The sequence below is a fragment of the Dreissena polymorpha genome, chromosome 6, assembly GCF_020536995.1.
Source record: "Dreissena polymorpha isolate Duluth1 chromosome 6, UMN_Dpol_1.0, whole genome shotgun sequence".
Taxonomy (NCBI): Eukaryota; Metazoa; Mollusca; class Bivalvia; order Myida; family Dreissenidae; genus Dreissena; species Dreissena polymorpha.
Window position 1 is genome coordinate 81,954,559 of NC_068360.1, and position 26,596 is coordinate 81,981,154.

Below are 26,596 nucleotides of genomic sequence, written 5' to 3' on the forward strand. Positions count from 1 at the left end.
CTGCATTTTATGAGATTCGTATTTAATGCATAATTTTTCTTGCCTATTTTGCGTTATTGTAACATATTTTATCAATATTTTAAAATTTAACACATATAAAAAATCGTATAATCTCGCTTTAATCAAGATATTTCAGTGTATGGATATACAAGATTATATATACAGTGTGTTATGATGATATGCTATGCGTTTGTTATTGTACGTGTTTATTTTGGTATGCTGTGTGTTTGATAAGATATTCTGTTTGTCTATTATGATATGGTGTGTGTTTGATATGGTATGGTGTGAGCTCTCATTGTGTGTAGTGTGTTTATTATAAAACGATGAGATGCTGTATGATTATAATAATTGGCTGTATATTTATGAGGACAAACACACGGCGTACCATTACAAACTCACAACATAGTATCATAATAACAGGAAATAATTACAAATTTATATCGTACCAGCATAAGCACACAGCATATCATCAGTAACATAATATAGAATTACCAATGTTTATCGTAAGAACACAAACACACAGTATAGTATCTTTCTACTTATCATTCTGGCATAATAGTTTCAGGTCAAGACAAGTGTCAAATAAAGCAAACCCTTTCTGAAGTGAACCAATGGTTAATTGCCAACAAGTTATCTCTTCCCCTTGGTAAAACTGAATCAATTATATTTGGTACCAAACACAAGCTAAGGTAAAATCCCAAGTTAAATATAATTTGTAATGACACAGTTATAGAATACACAACTGCGGTCAAGTAGATTGGGGACAGTATTGACCAGACTTTATCATTTGTCAATATGGCTCAGTCTGTTGTTAAGAAATCTTACTCTAGGTTAAAGTTTGTATATTAAGTATTTAACCCAGCATACCAAGAAACTTCTTGTGATATCCTTAATCCAGTGTCTTTTGAATATGCCTGTTCTATATGATACAATGGTATTACTCAGTTTTGGAAGACTGAACTTCAGGTGACCCAAAATAAATTGATCCGTTTTGTGCTCAGTCTTGATTCTAGAACTCATATTAGCCCGGAACATTATACTTCTTTGTAATAGTTGCTAGTGGACAGGCGTGTCGAGCAAATAATGCTCTTCCATGTCTTTAAGATCAAAAATGGTCTATCCCCTGACTTGTCAGACCAGTTTATTTCCCAGAATTCTGTACATTCCCATAATACCAGATTAAGTAATAAAGGTGCTCTCTCTGTACGAAAGGTTAAAGGAAATGGAAAGAAGTCATTCAGTTACTTGGATTGCACATTGTGGAATAAACTACCATCTTTTATAACCCAGATGACAGTATTGTCTAGTTTTAAATCTGCTATAAAAACAACATCTATTAAATACAGTAGTTTAATGTATCTTACGTTTATATGCTTTGCTGTTAAATTTTTACATTTTCCTTTACCCAATGTCTTATCAGTTCGGATTAATAATACATGCATACTTAATGTGACTTTTTAATTGTTGTATGTTGTAGTAATCTTTAAAGTTTTAAAACATCCAAATTTAATCTGTGATATAATGGTCATAATTGATACATTTGATGTTTTCTGCTTTAAAGTGATACTCAATTATACTGTGGTAGTACATGTCAGCAAAGCTACAATCTGATATTAATGTCGTGTTCATTTATGTGAATCTCAGTATTATATTTCATGTATTTGTTATTATTAATATAGTATTTAGTATTAATTTATTACTAGTGTCTCTCAATGTCGTGCCACCAACAACAAGGGCAACAATGGAAATAAGGGATATTGCTCTTTTTTGTGTAATCCTTGGCGTTGGTGTACATGCCATATTGCATTATATGCATGTACTTTTCAATTATGATTGTTTTTTTACTACATATTGTTTTATGAACATGTTGTTTGAATTCATTGTGTGTTGTGTATGCTATCTCCGGAATAAATCTATATATCTATAAATCTACTATTTCATCACATCGGACTTTATAGCCAAAGACCTATATAGGTCTTTGTTATAGCGGATAGCGTAGTTCCTGACTAGACTGCGCGGATGCCGTACACGACATAAGACTTATTTTCACACATTATCTTATTAAAGGGATCTTTTCACGTTTTTGGTAAATTGACAAAATTGAAAAAAGTTGTTTCAGATTCGCAAATTTTCGTTTTAGGTTTGATATTTGTGAGGAAACAGTAATACTGAACATTTATCATTGTCTAATCAAAGACCTATAGATTACATCATAGTAATCTATAGGTCTTTGGTCTAATATAGCGATTATATGCATCTTTTGAAGATTTAAAAACCTGAAAATTATAAAGCGTTGCAACGCGAAACGATTGAATAATTTGGAGAGTTCTGTTGCTGTCGTTTAATTTTGTGAAACTACGAAGATTGCTTATATAAAGTATAAAATACGTCTCTCGTACATACTTGGCAGGATGGTCGAGCGGTCTAATTGGTTTTTACTCTGGGGGTCACTGGTTCGAGCCCTACTGCGGGCTACTTTTTTTTCCTTTTTTTATATTTTATTCTTGATTTTTTACTGGAGCTTTTTAGATCCAATGTTTACATTTATCAATATAATGCATTTAATGACAAACTTCAAAATATGCCAAAATCTGTGAAAAGGTCCCTTTAATGTGTAAATGACTTCAAATTATACATACAAAAACGTTTGTTTTCATGATTATTTGTAAGCCACACTGCTTTGATGTACATGTTGATCTTCATTTATTATTATTACTTTAATTGTTAGGCAAACCTGTGGATGTAAAGGACAACAGGGGATGGTTTGCTATCCATGAGGCAGCACATCGAGGTCATGTAGAATGTCTAAGAGTCCTAGTAAAGCATAAAAGTGTCGATGTCAATGTTATGACATTTGAAAGTGAGACGCCACTGTTATTGGCTGCCATGGCAGGGCATGCTATTTGTATCAAAGCATTGTTGAAGGCAGGAGCAGACCCTTGCAAAGGAACACATTTAGTGTATACCCCTCTCTGGGCAGCATGCAAATGTTCTCTAGACGGTGTTAAGTTATTAGTGAATGATTGTGATGTCAATTGTCAAACAGCTATGTAGGAAACCAGTCTGCATGTCGCTGCTCGTTATGGAAAAGCTGAGATCGTTTCATGAAAAGGGTGCAGATATTGAACTAACAGATAACAACGGCTTAATACCTCTTTTTATTGCAGCTGAACTTGGTCAGTCTTACTGCTTCATGTCGCTGCTTGCGAAAGCTAAAAGTGAATGAGATGTGTTCTTAAAGAAATATATTCACATCACAGCCTATGATGGCCCCCAATCTCTGTACATTGCTGCACAAGAGGGGTCTATTAATTGTGTGCAAGCTTTGCTTGACCACGGAGCATATCCTAAATCATGATGGACTTTGATGGTGGTGGCGAGTGTTTTCCAGTATACCCATTCCAGGCTGCCATAACCATTTTAAAAAATCAAGAAAATGCACAAGTGTTGGGACGTGTATCAGATCTCAGTGTGTATGAATCGGAGACATATTCTAAAATAGTCAACAATTATTCTAGCTACTTTGAATATGAATATCAATTTCGCCCAGTTGTGGAGGCACTTGGAACCAACAAAGAGGAGCCAATGAAAATTCTAATTGATTTTAAACATCCAAAAATGTTCTAAGGCATTCCTGCAAAATAATTGAAGAAAACTAAATTTGAACCAGCTGCTATCATGGCATGTCTTCTTGTCTGTTAAGGATGATATCCCAATTACTGGCATGTCAGGATTTAAGGTGTATTTTGTTACTCTATAGACTTGTGAACATGTATTTAGTAAATGAGAGCCTTCATTCTGATAGTATTTCCTGGAGGTATACATTTCCTGGGGAAGATTTGATGCAAGTAAATTTTGCATCTAATTTTTGTGCACTGATAAAGTACAATCAGCTATCAATGTTTTTAAAGACAGCTGGCGCTGGCATCATTTGAGTCTATGTGGTGAGGAAATTGCTCTAAAACACATTTTGAAATTCATTCAACGGGTAATACAGGAAAAGGTCGATGGCGTCGTACACTGCTTTCATGAATTCTTTAACAAAACCTTTGGCAGCCTACACTGTCCTAATGTTAAGACACTGCGCCAGTATGCTAGAAAAACAATAATACTATGATAGGATCTGGGAAATACACACAGTCTGGTATTCAGCAGCTCGATATCCCAGAACATATGAGAGAATACGTGACCGTGCCAGGTCTGATATCTGCCTGCGAATCAGTGAGTGCTGCAGAGATGGAAGTGGACAAGTTCCTGGAGTTGGAAGACAAACAAGGGGTTGTTACCAGGCAGAATGCAGGACTACAGTGAATAGATGGATATGTTGAAACATATGTGTTGTTGCTAGGTACTTGAGGACAACTGTTTGTTTGTTGCTATTTGTGCACACATACGCTTTTTTAGCTCACCTGAGAACAGCGTGCTCAATGGTGAGCTTTTATGATAAACTTTTGCCTGTCGTCTGGTCAATATTTGCCTTGTGAACACTCTTAAGGTCACATTTATTGTCCAATCTTCATGAAACTTGGTCAAAAGATGTCTCCTAATGATATCTTAAGACTAGTTTGAATATGGTTCCCATTGGTTGAAAAACATGACCGCCCGGGGGCAGGGCATATGTTCCTTATATGGCTATGGTAAAACCTTGTCAACTCTCCAGATGCCACATTTATTGTCAGATCTTCATGAAACTTGGTCAGAATATTTGTCCCAATAATATCTTGGAAGTTTGAAAATGGTTCTGGTTGGTTGAAAAACATGGCTGTCATTTTTCCTCATATGGCTATAGTAAAACCTTGTTAACACTAAGTCACATTTATAGTCACATCTTCATAAAACTTGGTTAGAAGATTTCCCAATGATCGAAAAAAATGGTTCTGTTTGGTTGAAAAACATGTCTGCCAGGGAGCGTGGCAGTTTTCCTTATATGGCTATTGTAAAACCTTGTCAATACTCTAGTTTATAAATATCTGTAAAACATTTAACATGATTAGTAGTTTGTTTACATGTGGTGCTAATTCATTAATCATCATGGCAAGTTGTTGGTAGGAATAATTGCGAATGCTATTCTTCCCGTTCTTTTGTAATTAGTATGAAAGCACCTTCTGAGATTTAAAATACAAATAAAATTAAATGTCAAACCTTTTTGAAAGACATTTCTGACCAGTATACATATAAAATATATCCTGTAATATTAAATATTGCTTGTAATCTAACAGGTTTCAGAATTGCACATTTACCTAGAGATTGTACATTTTAGCACGATACCCTCTGTACTTGTGCTGGGACCAGTGGGTCAGATGCAGATTTGTTCGGTTTATATTAATAATATGGTTATGAAGAAACATAATGGGATACACACAACTATGATTTTGACATGCACGTGTACGTAGTCTGCAATGCACAAATCTATGAGTCTTAGTAGTATTTCTTGTCAAATATTAAGCCACGGACTCTAGATGACAATATCAACATACGCTCCGTGATTAAGCTTAATGAATAGTAGATTTTAAAAAATAAAGCAATCTTCATTATTTTATGTGTCATAACATGTAGCTTAATCACTTTACTTTGTTTCTTAATTTTTACATACCAACAATAAAACTAACTTATTCTTTATGTTTAATTTGTATATTTTTCTTTTGTATTTTTCATGTACTCTTCAGATAAGCTAAGACTTAAACAGTAACAGCAAAATAATTATTCCAGTTAGTTCATGTTGACTTGTTTTATGAGTATAACAACCAGGGCCAAACTTAAGGTTTGCTGTAAATGGGAAGGTAGCTATAAGCAAATATTTGTATTGGCAAGCATAACTGCATTTGTCAACTGTAACCAAAACAAGCTTTTTAGAAGGGAAAACATTATTGGGTAGGTAGGGAAATGGCAAACAACGATATTTGAGATGTGCTCTGTTTAAAGGAGATTTAATGAATGTGCATAAAGCGTAGTCCCTGATTAGCCTGTGCAATACGCACAGGCTAATCAGGGACTACACTTTCCACCTAAACTGGATTTTTGTTCAGAAGATACTCTCTGTAAACAAAAAATATCATTAAAGCGGAAAGTGTCGTCCCTGATAAGCCTGTGTGGACTGCACAGGCTAATCTAGGACGATACTTTACACACGTTCACTAAACCCCTTTTTCACAGTGCTCAGCCTATTTATATTGGTAGTCCAAGAAACCAGTGTACATATCATGAATTACAATGAAAACATTCTAGGTCAGGAAATCCTTTCACTGTAAAGAAATGGCAGTAATCTTTATTCAAGAATTAAATACATCACAATAAACATACAATACTAGTATTCCATTTCAAGAAAATGGTTCAAATTCTTATACAATGAAAATATCACAGTTGAAAATGTATAACACAGTGATATGCCTTGTACACCTTTAAACAATTATTCATCCATGAATTCATTCAACGGAAATACAAGACCAAACAAGATCACAATAAATATATCTTAAAACATTTTCAATATACAACTAAACATGAAGCATAAACATTATACAAACAGTAATAACATTGACAAATTACATTAAATATGTAATATTTTTTTAAGAAAATGTTCTTAAAGCATAATAACTTTTCTTTGTAGTTTCTGTATACAAACTGGTAGACGGGCATAAACAAAATACATTAAAGATGAAAGTTTCCTATTTTGTCAAATTTACTTTGAACCTACACAAACACAAATAGTTTCAAGTAGAAAACCATTCTTTTTCCTAACAATTATTTCTTAAGATTGTTTTCTCTCCATTCATTTCCAATTTGTGCAGCGATCTGGGAAAACTGGGCTTAATGCAAGAGCATAAAGCATCATCCAAGATTAGCCTGTGCAGTCTGCACAGGCTTATCAGTAACAACACTTTCCGCTCTCATGGAATCTTATTATCAAAGGAAGTCTCTTCGAAACAAAACTTCAATTTAGGCATAAAGTGTTGTCACAGATTAGCCTGTGCAGACAATACAATACATGCATGCATTAAGCCCAGTTTTCCCAGAACGAGGCTTGTTTCCCTGCCAGTCATTATCTCCTTCCACTGGCTCCACTGCGCACACTTTTCACACTGCTCAGTGAGCTCGAGCTCCGAGAACTGCCTGGCGACTGGGCACCTAGAATAGACAAAATAACATCAATATAACAGAGTATGCATGGCGACTGGGCACCTAGAATAGACAAAATAACATCAATATAACAGAGTATGCATGGCGACTGGGCACCTAGAATAGACAAAATAACATCAATATAACAGAGTATGCATGGCGACAGGGCACCTTGTATAGACAAAATAATGTCAGTGTAACAGGTTATTCTTACTGGTGATAAGCGGAGAAAGCTTCTATTCTAAGCCGGTACCAGTATTGAAAAAGCACCTAAGAGAAGTCTGAACAGTGAAATTTTCATGGAAAATCAAATGCCAACAAAAAAAGAAAATAATAACACTTTCAGTAATATTTTCTTTTTTAAGATAAAAATCCCAATGTGAAAAAGTAAACACTTCTTTAAACTAACAAACATAAATTGCTACCTCCAAAGTCTGCGCCGATCTGTGCACGGCCCAGGGCACTTCCTGTGGGAGACTTGACGCTGGACGGACTGCTACGCACTGACGACAGGCTACTACGGGCGCTGCCAGGCTGCCGACCACCAGTAAGACTTGGGAGATTAGCCTGCAAGTCGAAGCAAGGTATACAGAGATACAGTTAAGCCTCTCTCTGGGAAAACTGGGCTTGATAATTGTGTGTGAAATGTCCTCCAAAATTAGCCTGCACAGCCTTATCAGGGACAATACTTTCTGCCTACACTGGATTTTTGTTAGAAGACACTTTCCGCTTTTATGACATTTTTTGTTTAAATGAAGTCTCTTCTTAGCAAAAACTAATTTAGGCGGAAAGTTTCGTCGCTCATTAGCCTGTGCGGACTGCACAGGCTAATCTGGGATGACACTTTAAGCACATGCATTATGCCTATTTTTTTAGAACGCGACTTATATAATTATTATGATGTTGACTTTCATTATATATAAATAACATGATAAAAGATTCCAATGTTTAAATGGTAATATACAACAGGAAAATAGAATCAAACCCATGCAGCCTGGGTTAGAAATGACTATGGATGCTTAACAATGAGTTTCATCCCTAGTTACATCAACAGCAACAGTAATAACCCTGTATGATCATGCAAAATAACTTATGAATATCTGAATAAATGGGAAGAGTCTCTTAAAAATCTACACTTCATGGTGATACAACGGTTCAAGTTTCAACTTTTCACTTGAGAAAAGTAGTTTGCTCCAGAAAATTATCACACTTTATGCTGACAATGCAAACCGAAAAAACTAACCAACCAACTGACTGAATGACTTCATCATACCCCTCCCTGCAGGTATAACTAAGGCAAATTCTGGGCTGAATGCATGTGTCTAACTGTCCCAGTTAGATTAACCTGTGTAGTTTTACAGGCTAATTGCTTTTGTGGATTTTTTGTTTACAGTATCTTCATAACAAAAATCAAGTTAAGGCGAGGTTAACCCTTTGCATGCTGGGAAATTTGTCGTCTGCTAAAATGTCGTCTGCTGAATTTCTTAGATTAGCATTTTCTTCGATTTTGTTCAACGAATACTATCAGAATAGCAAACAGTTTGGATCCTGATGAGACGCCATGTTCTGTGGCGTCTCATCTGGATCCAAACTGTTTGCAAAGGCCTTCAAAATTCGGTTCCAGCACTGAAAGAGTTAAGGCGGAAAGTGTAGTTCCTGATTAGTTTATACAGATTGCGCAGACTAATCTGGGATGACACTTTGAGCACATGGATTAAGCACAGTTTTCCCATAACAAATACACTGTAACTCCAATATAACGCGTATCCACCAACCTGAGCGAAATACATGGTTACAGCTTCAGCAAGGTCCGGGTGCACCTGAGTAGCCTCCCCTATCTGCTGCATCACGCCCTTGTTGAACTCGCGCAGTTCACGCACTGAGAAGTCTTTCTGAAAACGGAGAAAACAATATTTAAATGGCTTGAGACCATTTTCACAAGACTATTCCCTAACTCAACCACCGAGAAGTCCAAAAAAATAGCAGAGTGGTGCTTTTTGATCCTAAAAATGTATATATCTTTTAAATTTCAATCCAGAAAGAATGATTACACAATAAAGCATATTACCAGAACATGCATTTACTGTGTTATATAAATGTCTGTTTTGGACATAACTTGTGTCTTAAACAATTCTTATGAGTAATTCTATTACATAAAACATGTCAAAAAACATCAACAAGAAAAATTCTTAATCCAAAAAATACTAAATAATCCCCCTAGTTTCCACAGCCCTCGTCCTATTTCCCTCCTGTGAAATGGGACCCCTGTATAGATTTAAATCTTGTTTAATAAAAGTAAAACCTCTAAGTCAAAGTTCACCCAGCAGTGACATTCTGGATATCATGTCTGCCTTTAAATCACTCTTCGGTTCAGTCCCCACTCTTAGAGCGTTCTCAGAATCTTCCTTTAAAGAAACCAGCAAACCTTACAGAAGCCATACAATTTTACTGCCATCCAGCATTTATAAAGGACCTGAATTCTGGTAAAACTGGGCTTTATACATGTGCGTTAAGTATGGTCCCAGATAAGCATGTGCAGCCCTCACAAGTTAATCAGGGACAACACTTTCCACCTACATTAAACTGGATTTTCTGTTAAAAGGGACTTCCTTAAAACAAAAATTTCAATTTAAGTGGAAAGTGCCATACCTGATTAGCCTGTGCAGATTGCATGAGCTAATCTGGGACGACACTTTACACACATGTATTAAGCCGGGATTTACCAGAACGAGGCTTATATAAGTTTCAAGTACAGCTCACCTCTTCTGGTGTTTCTCCTTTGCTCTTCTTTGCAGACCTCAACTCTTTCGCATAACGTACATTCTATAAAATAAAACCAAGGAATTGATACATAAATGAATAAATTTATATACATTTTAAATTTAAGATAAGAAATATTATATTATTAATTTGTGTTCATCAGAAAATAAAAAACAACGAGTTCTGATGATAAGAAATTAAACTACAAAGGCGAAAGCCTGACTGTTTGAATGTCAATTTAATCAGCAAATTTACTTCAATCCTCAAATGACCTGGCTCACAGTCCATATACTGTGGATATATTTATGCCCCTCTTTGAAGAGGAGGTATATTGTTTTGCTCATGTCGGTAGGATGGTCAGTCGGTCCGTCCGTCCACCAGATGGTTTCCGGATGATAACTCAAGAACGCTAAGGCATAGGATCATGAAACTTCATAGGTAGATTGATCATGACTGGCAGATGACCCCTATTGATTTTCAGGTCACTAGGTCAAAGGTCAAGGTCACAGTGACTCGAAATAGTAAAATGGTTTACGGATGATAACTCAAGAATACTTACGCCTAGGATCATGAAACTTCATAGGTACATTGATCATGACTGGCAGATGACCCCTATTGATTTTCAGGTCACTAGGTCAAAGGTAAAAGTCAGTGACTCGAAACAGTAAAAAGGTTTCCAGATGATAACTGAAGAATGCTTACGCCTAGCATCATGAAACTTCATAGGAACATTGATCATGACTGGCAGATGACCCTTATTGATTTTCAGGTCACTAGGTCAAAGGTCTAGGTGACAGTGTAAAAATACAATGAGACCCTAGGCCCACAATTTTCCCATCCAGATTTCATTACCTGCTTGTTGACACGCTCTAACTTGGCCCTCTGGTCATCCAGTTCTTTCTGCAGCTGGAGTATCTTGTTCTGAAAAAGGAAACAAATATTGCTCTGTTAAAGGATTGAAATATTGCTTTGTTAAAGGATTGAAATATTGCTCTGTTAAAGGATTGAAATATTGCTCTGTGAGAAAAATTAAAGACTGATCTGGGAAAGGAAACAAACTTTTCCTGAAATAAATCAAAGATTGTTTTGTGAAAGTAATCGTGCATTCGTATTAAAAAAAACACATTTTTCTGTAAAAGAAATCAAATTATTTTATGTGAAAAAATCAAGCATCATTCTTTAAAAGCAATACAAATTGTTTTTTATGAAAGAAGTGAAATTTGTTTCATTAATATTTAAATCTTATTCTGTACAAAAAAGGAATCATATTTATATATTTCATTTAACAAATCTAATTTATACTGCGCAATAAAACAACCAATTAATCAATTCACAAAATTGTATGTAATTTTATGAAGAAATAAAATGTATTTATTTTTATTTTTTACCCATATTGTAACAACATTTTTCATGGATCACCATAAAAATCATTTGTTGTCACTTTTTCAATGTAACAACATTTTCCTTCTCAACAATCTTGTCATATGCATCAGCGTAAATATGCAGTACAACAACAAGACAAACAAGATGTTTTTGTGAAACACTATGTCCCCCTCCATATATTTGACCTTTGACCTTGAAGGATGACCTTGACATTGACCTTTCACCACTCAAAGTGTGCAGCTCATGAGAAGTTGTTACAAAGTTATATTAAATTAGCAATTTTGACCCATATATTTGACCTTTGACTTTAAAGGATGACCTTGACCATGACCTTTCACCACTCAAAATGTGCAGCTCCACAGGATACACGTGCATGCCAAATATGAGGTTGCTATCTTCAATATTGCAAAAGTTATGGCAAATGTTATAGTTTGAAGCAAACCAACAAACAAACAGACAGGGCAAAAACAATATGTCCCCCAGTATAGACGGGAGGACATAAAAAGGACATGCTGTACACCCTCTCAACACGTACATTTGTCACCTCTACAATTACACCAGAGCAAGCAGTGTTTATATGAGCTTCACTCTAAGAAAACAGGGCTTAATGCATGTGCGTGTCATCACAGATTGGCCTGTGCAGTCCACACAATCTAATCAGGGACCACACTTTTTTTGGCCAAGAAGAGACTTGCTTAAAATGATAAATACAATAATAGCGGAAAGTGTTGTCCCTGATTACCCTGTGGGGACTGCACAGGCGGATCTGGGACAGCACTTGACACACATGGAGTTTTCCCAGAACACACTTCATATCAATTACAAAATAAAACAAGACACAATGCCCCCATACTGCACCGCTTTGAAGACATATATTTGACCTTTGACCTTGGAGAATAACCTTGACCTTTCACTACTCAAAATGTGCAGGTACATGAGATACACATGCATGCCAAATATCAAGTTGCTATCTTCAATATTGCAAAAGTTATGGGCAAGGTTTAAGTTTTGGGACAGACACACATATACAATGACAGACAGACACATACAATGACAGACAGACAGACAGGCCAAAAACAATATACCCCCTATCATTCAATCAGGAGGCATAAAAAACATCTGCAAGAAAAATGGGACAAGATATTGACAAAACCTCAAAATCAAGACAAAATAGACTAGATGTCAACAATCTTAACATGTACTTTTTTCTCCTCGACCATATCGACGTAGGCGTCCTGGTCCCTGTTCAGGTTGTCCAGGGTGTTGCTCATGGTCTGTAGGTCCTCCTGGAGCTCCCGTATCTGCCGCCGCTTGTACTTGTACTTGTCCATCACCGCCCTCATCTGCTCATCCAGCTGCTGCTTCTCCTCCATCTCATCACCTTGGTAACAGAGTGCAGTCAAGCACGATGTTAGATATATTTAAATATATATTTTAATCCAAATGATCAGAGGTCAAAATGGTTATAAGTCCAATTGGTCAAAAGTATAAATGGTCTCACAATAAAACGGTCAATAATGTAGATTGGTCAATCAATCTAGACATGTTAAGAGCAGAGAGCAGTCAATTTTTAGATTGATTTTGTACAATTGCAAAATTAACCCTTTCCCCCAATTTAACATTCAGATCCTCCCCTATCAAGCGTTATAAGTGGACCCATAGTAAATACATTAATGCAAAACACATATTCTCAATTTCACAGTATTTGTTAGCAAAAAAAATATAATTTTTGTAATTTTAGTCAAAACAATACAATTTTCACACTAAAAAGGACCCCAGCCCCATTCTAAAAATGGTTAAAAAAATATGTCCACCACAATATTAGGAATATTTGAATATTTTCAAATCTATAGGAAATGGAGATTGGTCCACCATCTGGTTAAGTTCAAAACAGAGAGCAGCCAACTGTGAAATTATGAATATTTTGGAATGTATCACTTCTGTCCAATCATTATTATTTGTGTGACCAATCCACATACTTGCATCGCTGACTTTATTGAAGCTCTTGCGGTAGGTCTCATTGCGGTTGTTCATGAGTTTCAGCGTGTTCTCGAGTGCGCGGATCTCCTTCTCGGCCTTACGGATGCGTGCGTCAAGGTCATCCCCCTCACGTTGCAGCTCCTCCTTCTCTTGGGCAGCCTGCGTATGGATAAAGATTTAAGCAGCATTCTAGGAAAAAATGGGTTTATGTGCGTAAATTATTATCCCTGATTAGACTGTGTAGAACTGCTTTTATGGTACATTCGTTTAGAGGGTGTCTTTCTATAGCAAAAGTCCAGTTAAATAGTGAGAGTTGAAATTATGCAATGCATATATTTGCTACTGGCATTTGATGAATTTTCATAAATTGCTATCCAATAGTCGTTTTTCTTAGTCAAGAGTATTTGTTTGGCTTCTTTCAATATAAATGAATCCTTTTTCTTTTTGAAAAAATACTCTTAGAAAAATCTTTTTACAACAGATCCCTTTAATCCTAGATAACTAAGATACAATTTTTGTCTGTTTGTAGTCCCTTTCAAAATACAATAAAATTAAACACCTTTCTTAATAGATTCAAGTTTTAAAGCTTCATTTCCAAGCCTTAGATACTGACAAGCAGCAAACATCATATAACCTGAACAGACTGTGAGTTTCTTGCAGGCTTTCATGCTGTTGCATATAGCGATTTACACTTTGCTTCTGAGTGGAAAAGGTTTAATAAACACCCATATGGCAAAATTAGAAAACTTCCTACCTTGAAGACATAGTACACGTACCTTGATGACATAGTATACATACCTTGATGACATAGTAGGCTTGAGAGCGTTCCTCCTCACCCTCTGGCGGCGCCATGGAGACCATTAGAATCTCATAGCTGCAATAGGCAGTCATAAACTTTCACATATTTTTAAATTCATTGAGATAACGCTTTTGACTGAGTGGGCCCTAATTCTTACATCATTCCTAAGGATGTAAAAAAATAAAAGGCTGCTCATATGAAAACCTATATGAAACTGATATAAAAACTATATGAAACCTATACAAAACCTACATGAAACTTATATAACACTGTTATAAAAACTATATGAAACCTATATAAAACTGATAGAAAAACTATATGAAACCTACATGAAACCTATATGAAACCTTTATGAAACATACATGAAACCTTTATGAAACATACATGAAAGCTATATGAAACCAAGAATCTAAGAAAGCTCAATTCAACATTTATCAGTGCTGGGCTTGTAAATATTAATGAAACTTGTGATGTATTCAAAGTCCATGAAAATCCACCACTATTCAACGAGCTACTTTTATGAATCACTCAGCATTTCTTTCTGTAAATAAGTTTGTTTGTGAAGCAAACTTCCACATACTGCTGAATATACAGACTTTAAATTTTTTCATCTGATAATGGCGGAAAGGAAATTTCAAATGTAAGATAAAAGTCACACTCTAGGAAAAAAGGGTTTAATGCATTTACATAGAGTATCGTTCTAAATTAGCCTGCACAGTCAACAAAGGCTAACCAGGGACAACACTTTCAGTGTTTATGGAATTTTTCATTCAAAGGAAGTCTCTCCTAAACAAAAATCCAGTTTAGGTGGAGAGTGTTGTCTTTGATTAGCCAGTGCAGACTGCACAGGTTAATCAGGGAAAAGCACTTGCACTTCAATTGTTTCTTTCATTTAAGTCTCTTCTTAGCAAAAATCTAGTCAATACAGCAAATGTCATCCCTGATGACACTTGACGCACATGCCTTAAGACCTTTTTTCCCAGATGGAGGCTGATTAATGCCTACCGTTTTCTAAGCTTATCAATCTTGGAGATTCTCTCGTGCAGTTCAGCAGAGATTTGCTGTCTCTCCTCATTCACTGCGCGCACCTGAGCGTTCAGCATCTCCTTGTGAATGTTGATCTCCTGGTGGCGCTCTTTCATAGCCTGTGTGGAGGAAAAAAATATACAGGAAATTAAAGATTATTTCATTATTTAGACCTGAAATTTGTCATCCAAAGCTTTGAAAATGAGCAGCACTGTTTCATGATAATGAGCATCATCATCATCATCTTCATCATCATCATCATCATCATCATCATCATCATCATCATCATCATCTCCATCATCATCATCATCATCATCATCATCATCATCATCATCATCATCATCATCATCATCATCATCATCATCATAAGAAGTTTTATTTTTTAACAATATCAAGCTAAAGAAATGCCTTTTATTTGTTAAGCTGAGCTAAAACTCACACCAAATTTGTTTTATTTACTTAGAATGGGAGAAAAGCACTCAGCGCATTCATATCAGCCTTGCTCTATTATAACAGGCTTAATGCATGTGCATAAGCGTAGTCTCAGAATCACCTGTGAAGTCTGTATATATGCAGTACACTTAATGCACATGTATTAAACCCAATATTCCCAGAGTGAGACTCGTATATTTTTCTTCACCTCACCGAAAACACACAAAATCAACTCACGGTTTCCAACTGCAGCCTGCGCTTCTCCAGGTCAAACACCTCGTCGGCGCGCTCGTTGAGCATGTCACGCAGACGTTTAAGCTCCAGCTTCAGGATGTTTTGATCCACCATGAGGTCTTGTTTGCCGTAGATGATCTTCTTGAGCTCGCGCTCTGAGCTGTCGTTGTAGAGGTTCAGCTCCTCAATCTTGCTCGTCAGGTCAGTTTTCTCACTGCCGCTCTTTTCAAGCTCTCGGCTGACGCGACGGATGTCATCCTAGATGAAACAAGTTGTTATATTTCTGATAGTTTCAACCAATTTATTTTATCTTAATTGCATCCAAACCCTCGAGTACGTTTCCTGGGCAGAACCAGTACCTAGTGTTTTTGGAAGTGATCCAAATTATGCTCCCACAGTGGGGATCGCCCCCGTGAGCTGCCGATTGCACCCTAACCACTACGCCAAGACTATTTGTTAAGAATCAGGCAATCAAATCTCCACCTATCTGTTTGCTCTCTGAAAATTGTATATTCATATTCTGTTAATTAAAAATGCTGAACCATTTACCACTCAAATAGGCATTTACACCTGTTTGTGGTCTCTTATAAAAATTTAATTTATCAAATTAAATCAAAGACCTTTCTTATTAGATTACAATTTTAAAGGCTTTATTTCCAATTCTTAGATACTGATGACCAATAAACAGCATAACCTGAACAGACTGTGAGTTTCTTGCATGCTGTTCAAGTTGTTTGCTGGTTGCATAAAGCTGTTTTCACTTTGCTTCTTAGTTGTAGAAGATGCCCACTTTCTAGACAGTTTATCTACTTTTATATTTTCTCATACCGCATCAGCTGTTGTTTGTAAGGCAACTTTATAATTAATACTGTAGATTCATTAAATTTTGTTGACACAAAATGTCATGGATTAATAAAAATCTGGCTTTTTTCATTTGAACTTTAATTCATTCTTTTTTTTTGTTATGTCTGATAACACATTCAACTTGATTGTTCCTTGGAAATTTAATTTGGTGATTCAGAGGACCCACACAAAACCATTAAAGTTGGTGGCCAACAATTAATAATGGATTCACAGTTATTACCAATTCAGTATTTTTTCTATTGATTTCCATGCATTTGTTTTAAGCTTGTGGGTAATACATCCAAAAACAATGATACCTGCAAAATTTGATTTGTTTCAGTATTTGTTAACTGGGTATGTCACTTAAAGTATTCAAAAACACCTCCACCATACCTGCAGTGTTTCATTTACATTCTCCAAGCAATGTGTCCAATCCTCCTACATTAATAAATCAATGAATCCCAAACAGCGAAAAAGAAATATTTGAAGATTGCAAGGAGTCCCCTGCCAATAGTATGAGTATAGGACTCGGGATAGGCTCACAAATGAAACACCGTACCTGTAGCCTCTTGAGCTGCAGTGTAAGTAGCGTGTGAGTGTTGTTCTTAGCCTCAAGCTCATTGGTGAGGTCCTTTATCTTCTCCTCCAGGTGCACTTTCTCCTCGTTGCTACGCTCGCCCTGCATGCGGTTGATACGACGCTCCAGCTGCTGGATTGCGAAATCCTGAAAAGGAGAACACAACGTTCTGTGTTAAATAGCTGATAAGTTAGCGTATGTTACTTAAATGAAAATTCAGACATTCAAGTGTAATGTTAACATTACTAGTAGCATGTGTGTGTGTGTGTGTGTGTGTGTTTGGAAGTTTATGAGGTCCTTCCATGCCCATGGCAGCCTTATGTGTGGATCTGAAGTGTTGAAAAAAGTCTCTTAAAGTTTCAAACAAAGATCCATTCTATACAAAAAGTGTTGTCCATGATAAGCCTGCGAAGACTGCACAGGCTAATCTGGAACAACACTTAACGAGTTGATTTAGCCCAATTTTCCCAAAAACGAGGCTCAATTCAATCAAAGGTGAGAGCGTCATACCTGATTATAGATGATCTCCTGTTGTTTGAGAGAGTCAGTGTCCAGTTTGCCAATCTTGCTGTTCAAATTTCTCACGGCTGCCTGGCTGCCCTGCAAACAGAAGATTTCTTATAGCTACATGTATCATATATATATTTATAAAAGCATACAAAAAAATGTTGGTAAAATCTTGGGGGAACCTTTAAAAAGGAGTATTAAAGCCCTGCAAATGGAAAATTAAAAATAACTATCATATCATATACCCTGCAAATTGAGATTTATCATGAATATAATATATTTCTGAATAAAAGGATACAAAACTATGTTGGACAAACCTTTAAAAACATATAATTTCATATTTTTCAGCTATTTAAAATATATTTTTTTAAACAAATAGTTTTTTATGAGTAATATTTATAAATTATTTTATCCTTTATTTAAGCAGAAAATAAGTTTATATCAAATACAAAATAAGATCAAAATTTTGTCACTTCCAAGGTTAACTGTTTGCAAAAAATGTATTCAATATAACTCTTTATAATTATTTAAAATTATAATAGTCATATAAATTATAATTATATATATATAATAACCATTAGACATTTATTTGAAAGAAAAAAACTAGTATTACAATGTATTTTGTTTGTTTTTCAAATGCGATTTTTTTTTTGAGATTCAGAATTTTGTTACAATTTTGCATTGAGAATGAGTCAGTTTAAAGGACCCGTTAACATGGCTAAAAAGGCCTGTCTCTCAACCTGAATCTCCGCCTCGTTGTTCCTCTCCTTCATCTTCGCCTCATGGAGCTCCTGCATCTTCTTGAACTGCAGATCTCGCAGGTACTTGAGATCCTGATCAATCTCTCTTTGACGTTTGTCCTCGTCCTCCAGCATCTCGTCCATGCGCGCAGCCCGTTCCTCCGCGCTCAGGTTGGACTCTGTCGCGATCTTCAGTTTCTCAATCAATGTCTCACGCAGGTCCTTTGCCTGTCTTAACCTGGAGTTTTAAAAAAAAAAGTAGGTTTTTTTCACCTTTTTTTAATTACTTTTTACTAAAATAAGGAAATTGGTGTTGTTGTTTTTTCAAACAAATACTTCAAAATTCAGAATAAAATTGTTTTAATTTGCTATTAAAGGTTCAACTAATAGAGCTGAGTAGTGAAATGAATTAAATGTTGCAATTGATATCCACAACAAGAGATGTGTGTGTCAGAAACACAATGCCCCCTAATGCACCGCTTTGAAGCCATAAATATGACCTTTGACCTTGAAGGATGACCTTGACCTTTCACCACTCAAAATGTGAAGCTCCGTGAGATACATATGCATGCCAAATATCAAGTTGCTATGTTTAATATTGCAAAAGTTATGAAGAAGGTTAAAGTTTTGGTTAAAGTTTTGGGACACATATATTTGACCTTTGACCTTGAAGGATGAACTTGACCTTGACCTTTCACCTCTAAAAATGTGCAGCTTCATAAGATACACATGCATGCCAAATATCAAGTTGCTATGTTCAATATTGCAAAAGTTATGACGAAGGTTAAAGTTTTGGTTAAAGTTTTGGGATACACACACACATACAATGACAGACAGGCCAAAAACAATATACCCCCAATCTTTCGATCCGGGGGCATGGGGCATAAAAAAAATTATTTTTTAAACCTTCCATTGAGAATTTAAGGAAGTCATTTGGGAAAAGTATATACTTTTTGAGAATGAGGCCAAATTTGGGCCCAATTTTGACCCAAGAAAAACAAGAGCACCGCATAACGGGTACCACGCTTGGCTGCGAAAGCTGGTCAGAAATTATTTTTTAATTTTTTTTAGAGGTCACAGTGACCTTGACCTTTGACCTAGTGACCCAAAATGGGTGTGGCCTGTAGAACTCATCAAGGTGCATCTACATATGAAGTTTCAAAGTTGTAGGTGGAAGCACTTTGATTTTAGAGGCAATGTTAAGGTTTTTGTTAAAATTTTAAATTAGAGGTCACAGTGACCTTGACCTTTGACCTAGTGACCCAAAATGGGTGTGGCATGAAGAACTCATCAAGGTGCATCTACATATGAAGTTTCAAAATTGTAAGTGGAAGCACTTTGATTTTAGAGCCAATGTTAAGGTTTTAGCACGACACCTATGGCGGACGGCGGACGAGCTGGCTATGACAATAGCTCTGGTTTTCTCCGAAAACAGCCTCGCTAAAAAACTGAAAATAAAAACCTTTTTAACAATATAAGAATAACTATATTGTTTGTTTGTTTAGTTGGATTTTAGCTGTTTTCAACAGTTTTCACTCATATTGCAGCCATCATTTAACAAACTCGCTCCTTCCCGGGGTTTGTAGTTACTAAGAGTACATACTCATGCCAGTAACTTACAACAACTGCCCTACTTGACTAACAGGCAGGGGGAAAATGGGAAAAGGGATTTCATAACCAATCCCCACACAAGTTATGTGGCCGGACAACGTATCAATGCACAACCATGTTAAACGCCAACACAATTTTGTAATGCCAAATGGAGGAAACTTCAAATAGCTTGCCATTTCATTATTGCGCAATCAGTTTATACCATGACTGAAAAATTGATCAGCTCTTTCATATTCAAAATAATAAGCCTTTTTCGACCATGAGCAAACGTACCTATTTTCCTTGTCCTGGACCTCTTTCTTCAGTTGGGTGACCTGTGACCTCGTACTCTCCAAATCTGTCACAGTGCGGTCCACTGTACGCTTGAGGGCATCCAACTGTGGCAGTAATACAGCAGGGAAAGAATTATTCACAATGCAGGAATGGAACCAGAGCCAAGTTCACATTCATATCACCTTATAGTCAGTTTTAACAAAACAAAATCAGGCAATATTATACAAAATTTGTCATGACTCAATGCACTGTGCCTGAATCTTCGTGCCTTTAGATAATAAACTGATTTACTGAGGGAAAACTGAATCAAGCTTTTCAAAAAAACGCAAATTGCCTGGATGGACTACCACATTTTTAAATTGACTTTTCCAGATCTAAATCTACTTCCCCCCAGGCGACCTCTCAACCACAAATTTCTATCCTTTATTCTGAAACTGCAGTCATTATGACTCTGGTCTCAATACTTCATATATGAGCATGTGTGTTAAGTGTCGTCCCAGATTAGCCTGTGCGGTTTGCACAGGCAAATCAGGGATAATACATTCCACTTTTATGGTATTTTTCATTTAAACAAGTCTTTTCTCAGATAAATTCCAGTTAAAGCAGACAGTATTGTCCCTGATAAGCCCGCGCAGACTGCACAGGCTTATCTGGAATGACATATAACACACATGCATGAAGCCCAATTTTCCCAGAACCAGGCTCATAGAACAAGAATAATGACGGCTACACACCTCATCGTGGAACTGCACCCGCTGAGTCTCCGCCTCCTGGTAGTCGGAGCGTATCCGGGCCGCGGTGCGCTCAGCGATGGAGATTCGCTTCTCCTGCTCCGCGTTGTTTTCTATCTCGTTGTCAAGGAACTGCTGCTTCTCCTTGATCGTCTCCTCTCGCTTCCGTACTTCTGCCTTCACACGCGCCAGTTGCTGAAAGACAATTTACCATTGTTTATGTGTATTTCAACATTTATTATGTCTTTTTGCGCTGGAGGTTTTGTTGGGTTTTTTAAGACGTGGAGTGTGTCCCACCACTCCTAATTAATAAACTTGCTAGACTCACACAATTGGGGACAATTTTGGAATTATAGTTGCAATATCCGTATATTTAACCTTTTTTCTAAAAGATTTCCATTTTCCATTCCAAAATTACCCTGAGGAAACCCCACATGTCGGGTATGGCGCTCAACAATCAAACTCACATGCTGCCAGTAAAGGCTTTGTAAGCCGGGTCCCCTATGTGACAAGCCCATGTACCTACCACTGTGCTAACCGGACAGCCCATGGGACTGAAACTATGACTATGATATGTGAAAATAATTACATCATACAAGTACAACATTTGTCTGTCTGTATGTGTGCATCGTCCTGCGTCTGAGGCTGAGGATGAAGAGCATTTGGAAAAATTCACGTCGTTTTGGCTTAAGTTGGGAAATTTGTGTTGTTGTGTGTTTCTCTTACTGACAAATATTTTTACAGTTGAGAATAAAAGTTTTTTAAATATTACATTTAATGATGTTAAACTTATAGAGATGAATATGGAAAGGAACTTTGTAAACGTTGCAATTCCTTTTTTTTTTTAAACCTTCAATTGGGAATTTAGGCAGTTATTTTGGAAAAATGTATATATTTTGTTATTGGAAATTTGACCTCAAAAAACACTGCAGAGTGTGTACAAGGATTTCATTTTGAAGAGGTGGAGGTGAGTAAAGTACAGGGACCAGTTTTTCCAGTTTGGTGACCACCAATCTAACGCACAAGTTTCACACCTGGGCTTAAAACTCAGCTTTCTTGTCATAAGCATGTGTTCCAACCACTGCCCTATAAGCCTGTATACCAACCACTGCGCTATAAGCCTGTATACCAACTACTGTCCTATAAGCCTGTATACCAACTACTGTCCTATAAGCCTGTATACCAACTACTGTCCTATAAGCCTGTATACCAACCACTGAGCTATATGCCTGTATACCAACCACTGCGCTATAAGCCTGTGTAACAACCACTGAGCTATAAGCCTGCATACCAACCACTGAGCTATAAGCCTGCATACCAACCACTGAGCTATAAGCCTGCATACCAACCACTGCGCTATAAGCCTGTGTACCAACCACTGCGCTATAAGCCTGTATACCGAAAACTGCACAATAAGCTTGTGTAACAACCATTGCGCTATAAGCCTGTATACCAACCACGTTGGTCTAAGCATTTAAGCCTATAAGATTGTGTACCAAATATCTCACTAATGTAACATCCCTATTACTATTGCCCTGCATACTCACAGCAGCCAGGAGGTCCATCTCTTTATCCCTGCGCTGCATCTGCTCTATCGTGTTCTCCCACTGCCTGATCAGCTCCTGTCTCTCCTGGTGAGCTTTGCGGAAATCCTCCGCTGTCTTGTCCAGCTCAATCTAGATTGGGATATTCAAATGTAAATTACTTGTCCAGCTCAATCTAGATTGGGATATTCAGAGATAAATTACTGTCTTGTTCAGCTCAATCTAGATTGGGATATTCAAATGTAAATTACTTGTCCAGCTCAATCTAGATTGGGATATTCAAATGTTAATTACTGTCTTGTCTAGCTCAATCTAGATTGGGATATTCAGAGATAAATGACTGTCTTGTTCAGCTCAATCTAGATTGGGATATTCAAATGTAAATTACTTGTCCAGCTCAATCTAGATTGGGATATTCAAATGTAAATTACTTGTCCAGCTCAATCTAGATTGGGATATTCAAATGTAAATAACTTGTCCAGCTCAATCTAGATTGGGATATTCAAATGTAAATTACTTGTCCAGCTCAATCTAGATTGGGATATTCACATGTAAATTACTTGTCAAGCTCAATCTAGATTGGGATATTCAAATGTAAATTACTTGTCAAGCTCAATCTAGATTGGGATATTCAAATGTAAATTACTTGTCCAGCTCAATCTAGATTGGGATATTCAAATGTTAATTACTGTCTTGTCCAGCTCAATCTAGATTGGGATATTCAGAGATAAATGACTGTCTTGTTCAGCTCAATCTAGATTGGGATATTCAAATGTAAATTACTTGTCCAGCTCAATCTAGATTGGGATATTCAAATGTAAATTACTTGTCCAGCTCAATCTAGATTGGGATATTCAAATGTAAATTACTTGTCCAGCTCAATCTAGATTTGGATATTCAAATGTAAATTACTTGTCCAGCTCAATCTAGATTGGGATATTCACATGTAAATTACTTGTCCAGCTCAATCTAGATTGGGATGTTCAAATGTAAATTACTTGTCAAGCTCAATCTAGATTGGGATATTCACATGTAAATTACTTGTCCAGCTCAATCTAGATTGGGATATTCAAATGTCAATTACTTGGCCAGCTCAATATAGATTGGGATATTCAAATGTAAATTACTTGTCCAGCTCAATCTAGATTGGGATATTCAAATGTAAATTACTTGTCCAGCTCAATCTAGATTGAGATATTCAAATGTAAATTAATCTATTTGGGCTGTGCTCTGTGAAAAGAGGGTTTTATGCATATGCGTAAAGTGTCGTTCTAGATTAGCCTGTGCAGTCCACACAGGCTAATCAGGGATGACACTTTCCGCTTTTATGATATTTTTCGTTTCAAGAAAGTCTCTTCTTAGCAAAAAAACTAGTTTAGGCGGAAAATGTTGTTTCTGATTTGCTACTCTGGGACGAAACTTTACTCACATGCATTAAACTCCCCTTTTCACAATAAACAGCCCTTTTATTCTATGCTTTCATGGAATTGTTCATTTAAAATAAGTCTAGTTAAATCCAGTTAAGTCTAAAAATGTTCCTGATCAGCTAGTGAGGAATGTATAGGCTAATCTTGCGCAATGTTTCAAGCACATGCATTGCAACCCATTTTTCAAAAGCAAGACTCTATTGCAATTTTATCCAAGCAATGCATTTTAATTGGTGATACCATCAACCAATATATTTTTGTATTCCATTGCAATATATTATGCTTTCCTTATTTTAGCAGACAAACTTTTGACATTTCAGTTACATTTTATTATTTCAAAATTGTAGGCCAAAATAAGCATTAAGTATCATCTAAATATAAGCAATTTTCACAGATGTACTTACCTGAGCAGTTAAAGTTTCAGTGGTTTCATGGTCGAGCTGGCGTCGTTTCTTTGCTGAGTCATCAGTAAGACGTTCCATACGCAGTGACAGTTCCTGTTAAGAAAGGAAACATTCAAAAAAGTGTTTGTATAAACTTCAATTTTCATTTCATCATTTTTACTTATATTTATCTATGAGTATATTAGTTTGATTAATGATATTCAACTGATATTTGATCAATTGTAATACAAAAATCAATTGTGCACACAAACAAATCAGTAAAAAGTTAAAGATCACTATTACAATAAATGAACACAAACAAATAATTTCCAAACATGTAAAAGTCTTTAGTCCCACCATCAGCAAAATATTGTAACTTGATTGATGGGGAAACAGATACTGTTTTCATTGGAAATACACAGACAGCAACAATCAGCCCGCTCGCGACAGAGTCAGTAAAACTACCCAAGGTTCATGAATAAATTCCACAATACTGGCCCTCATGGCAGACAGGGGCAGAAATGTGAATTTTGATAAAAAGAGGAACTTCAAAGTCTGTATAAAAACTGCTTGCGCAATCATATGGTCTAGCCCATCCCCCAACAGCCGTAAACTGTTCTTCTCAAATTTAAATTGATCTAAACAATGGTGAGTCCAGTCATAACCGAATTGTAGTAGACTGGCCAATCAAAGTGAATTCGGGCCAGTTATAGTCATGAAGTTACCAGGCCTTCTGCCAGTAAAAAACTAAGGAATTTTGAAGGGATTAGCAATTTGAGCCTCAATTTGGAAAAATGGGGCTTAATGCATTTTGTAAAGTGTCCTTCCAGATAAGCCTATGCAGTCTGGACGCTCTAATAAGGGAAGAAGCTTTCCGCATAAACTGGATTTCCACTTAGATGAGACTTCCTTTAAACAAAAAATACAATAGCAGTAGAAAGTGTCATGATTAGCCCGTGGGAACTTTACACACATGCATTACGCCCCTTTTTCCCATCGCCAGGCTCATATGTTTCTAAGCTTCACACTCTACCTTGATCTTGCTCTCATCATGTCGTGAGTACTTCTGTATGGCCATGGAGTCCTCGTCCTTCCTTGCAGACTCCTCCAGCCATGCCTCTAGGGCCTGCTGGTCCCAGTTCATCTGGGACTTCATCTCCTCCAGCTTCTGGGTCTGCTTGAAGATGTTGTTCTGAAAACAAGAGAACGTCAAAAATTCTGTAATATTATTTGGATATGTTGTTCTGAAAAAACAGAATGTCGAAAATACTGTAAAATCATTTGAGGATGTTGTTCTGAAACAAATAGAACGTTGAAAATACTGTAAAATCATTTGAAGATGTTGTTCTCAAAACAAGAGAATGTCGAAAATTCTGTAAAATCATTTGAAGCTGTTGTTCTGAAAAAACCTGAACGTCGAAAATACTGTAAAATCATCTGGAGATTTTTAGTTTTTCAAAAATAATAGAAATCATGTATATTTCTAAGCAGCACATATAAAAAAAAATTATAAAATCATTATCATTTGTTTGCCTGAATTTTTGAGGTTATAAAAAATTACTTTTTTCGTGGACACATAAATGTAAAGGTATCTCTTTTTGGAAAAAAAAGAGAAATTTGGGCATCAGTCATTTACCAATGTATTTGTTTTAAATTTGTGTACTTGCCAACCCAAAAAATCAACGAAAATAAATTTCCCACAAACAATAATTATTTGACAGTATGTCAATAACAAGATATTTTGTGAAAAGCTATAAACCTAATTCTCCTAGCTGCTTTATTTCTCCAAAGAAATCTATTCTTGATTTAGGATAGTTTTTATGCTATTTGGCGTTCTGATTTTTACAATGAAGTCAAACAGTCTTAACACAAGTCTTTTTAGAGTGACAGAATTTTGTATTGCCCACCAAGCATCAATAATACAATTTGTAAAACCCTTATAAAATTTTAAAATATTCATATGAAATTAAAACTACCCTTTATATTCTAACACTTCATCACATAAAATAATTGCAAAACTTTATTATTCAACCAGTTCAGCACTTCAGAAAATAAGGTTACTTAGAAGTCTGCATAATAATAAAGAAGGCATACCTCAAACACATTTGACCCACATATTGGAAAAACTGGACTTAAAGCTTGTGCCTCAAATGCTATCCCAGATTAGGGACAACACTTTCCACTTTTATGTAAATTTTTATTAAAATGAAGTCTCTTCTAAACAAAAATCCAG

The 26,596-nt window shown here is 36.2% G+C and overlaps 1 protein-coding gene across 14 annotated transcripts in view; it reads right to left on the minus strand.

Annotated features, from left to right (window-relative positions):
- LOC127833630 (coiled-coil domain-containing protein 39-like) overlaps nucleotides 1-26,596 on the minus strand; it is a 127,946-nt gene that overhangs the window by 94,646 nt on the left and 6,704 nt on the right. The window contains exons 4-21 of one of the 14 annotated variants that reach the window (XM_052358995.1): nucleotides 25,397-25,555; nucleotides 24,385-24,477; nucleotides 22,557-22,685; nucleotides 21,013-21,204; nucleotides 20,279-20,382; nucleotides 18,395-18,632; nucleotides 17,658-17,747; nucleotides 17,130-17,294; nucleotides 15,731-15,985; nucleotides 15,041-15,180; nucleotides 14,035-14,110; nucleotides 13,236-13,395; nucleotides 12,459-12,637; nucleotides 10,726-10,794; nucleotides 9,874-9,936; nucleotides 8,889-9,005; nucleotides 7,539-7,680; nucleotides 6,250-7,122 (exon numbers count right to left, since the gene is read on the minus strand). In XM_052358995.1, the coding sequence (XP_052214955.1) occupies nucleotides 7,037-7,122; nucleotides 7,539-7,680; nucleotides 8,889-9,005; nucleotides 9,874-9,936; nucleotides 10,726-10,794; nucleotides 12,459-12,637; nucleotides 13,236-13,395; nucleotides 14,035-14,110; nucleotides 15,041-15,180; nucleotides 15,731-15,985; nucleotides 17,130-17,294; nucleotides 17,658-17,747; nucleotides 18,395-18,632; nucleotides 20,279-20,382; nucleotides 21,013-21,204; nucleotides 22,557-22,685; nucleotides 24,385-24,477; nucleotides 25,397-25,555 (2,457 nt within the window). In that variant the 3' untranslated portion in view covers nucleotides 6,250-7,036. Of the gene's footprint in view, nucleotides 1-6,249; nucleotides 7,123-7,538; nucleotides 7,681-8,888; nucleotides 9,006-9,873; nucleotides 9,937-10,725; nucleotides 10,795-12,458; nucleotides 12,638-13,235; nucleotides 13,396-14,034; nucleotides 14,111-15,040; nucleotides 15,181-15,730; nucleotides 15,986-17,129; nucleotides 17,295-17,657; nucleotides 17,748-18,394; nucleotides 18,633-20,278; nucleotides 20,383-21,012; nucleotides 21,205-22,556; nucleotides 22,686-24,384; nucleotides 24,478-25,396; nucleotides 25,556-26,596 lie in introns of those variants that run through there. The other 13 variants (XM_052359010.1, XM_052359006.1, XM_052358998.1 and 10 more) reach the window with 13 other exon arrangements.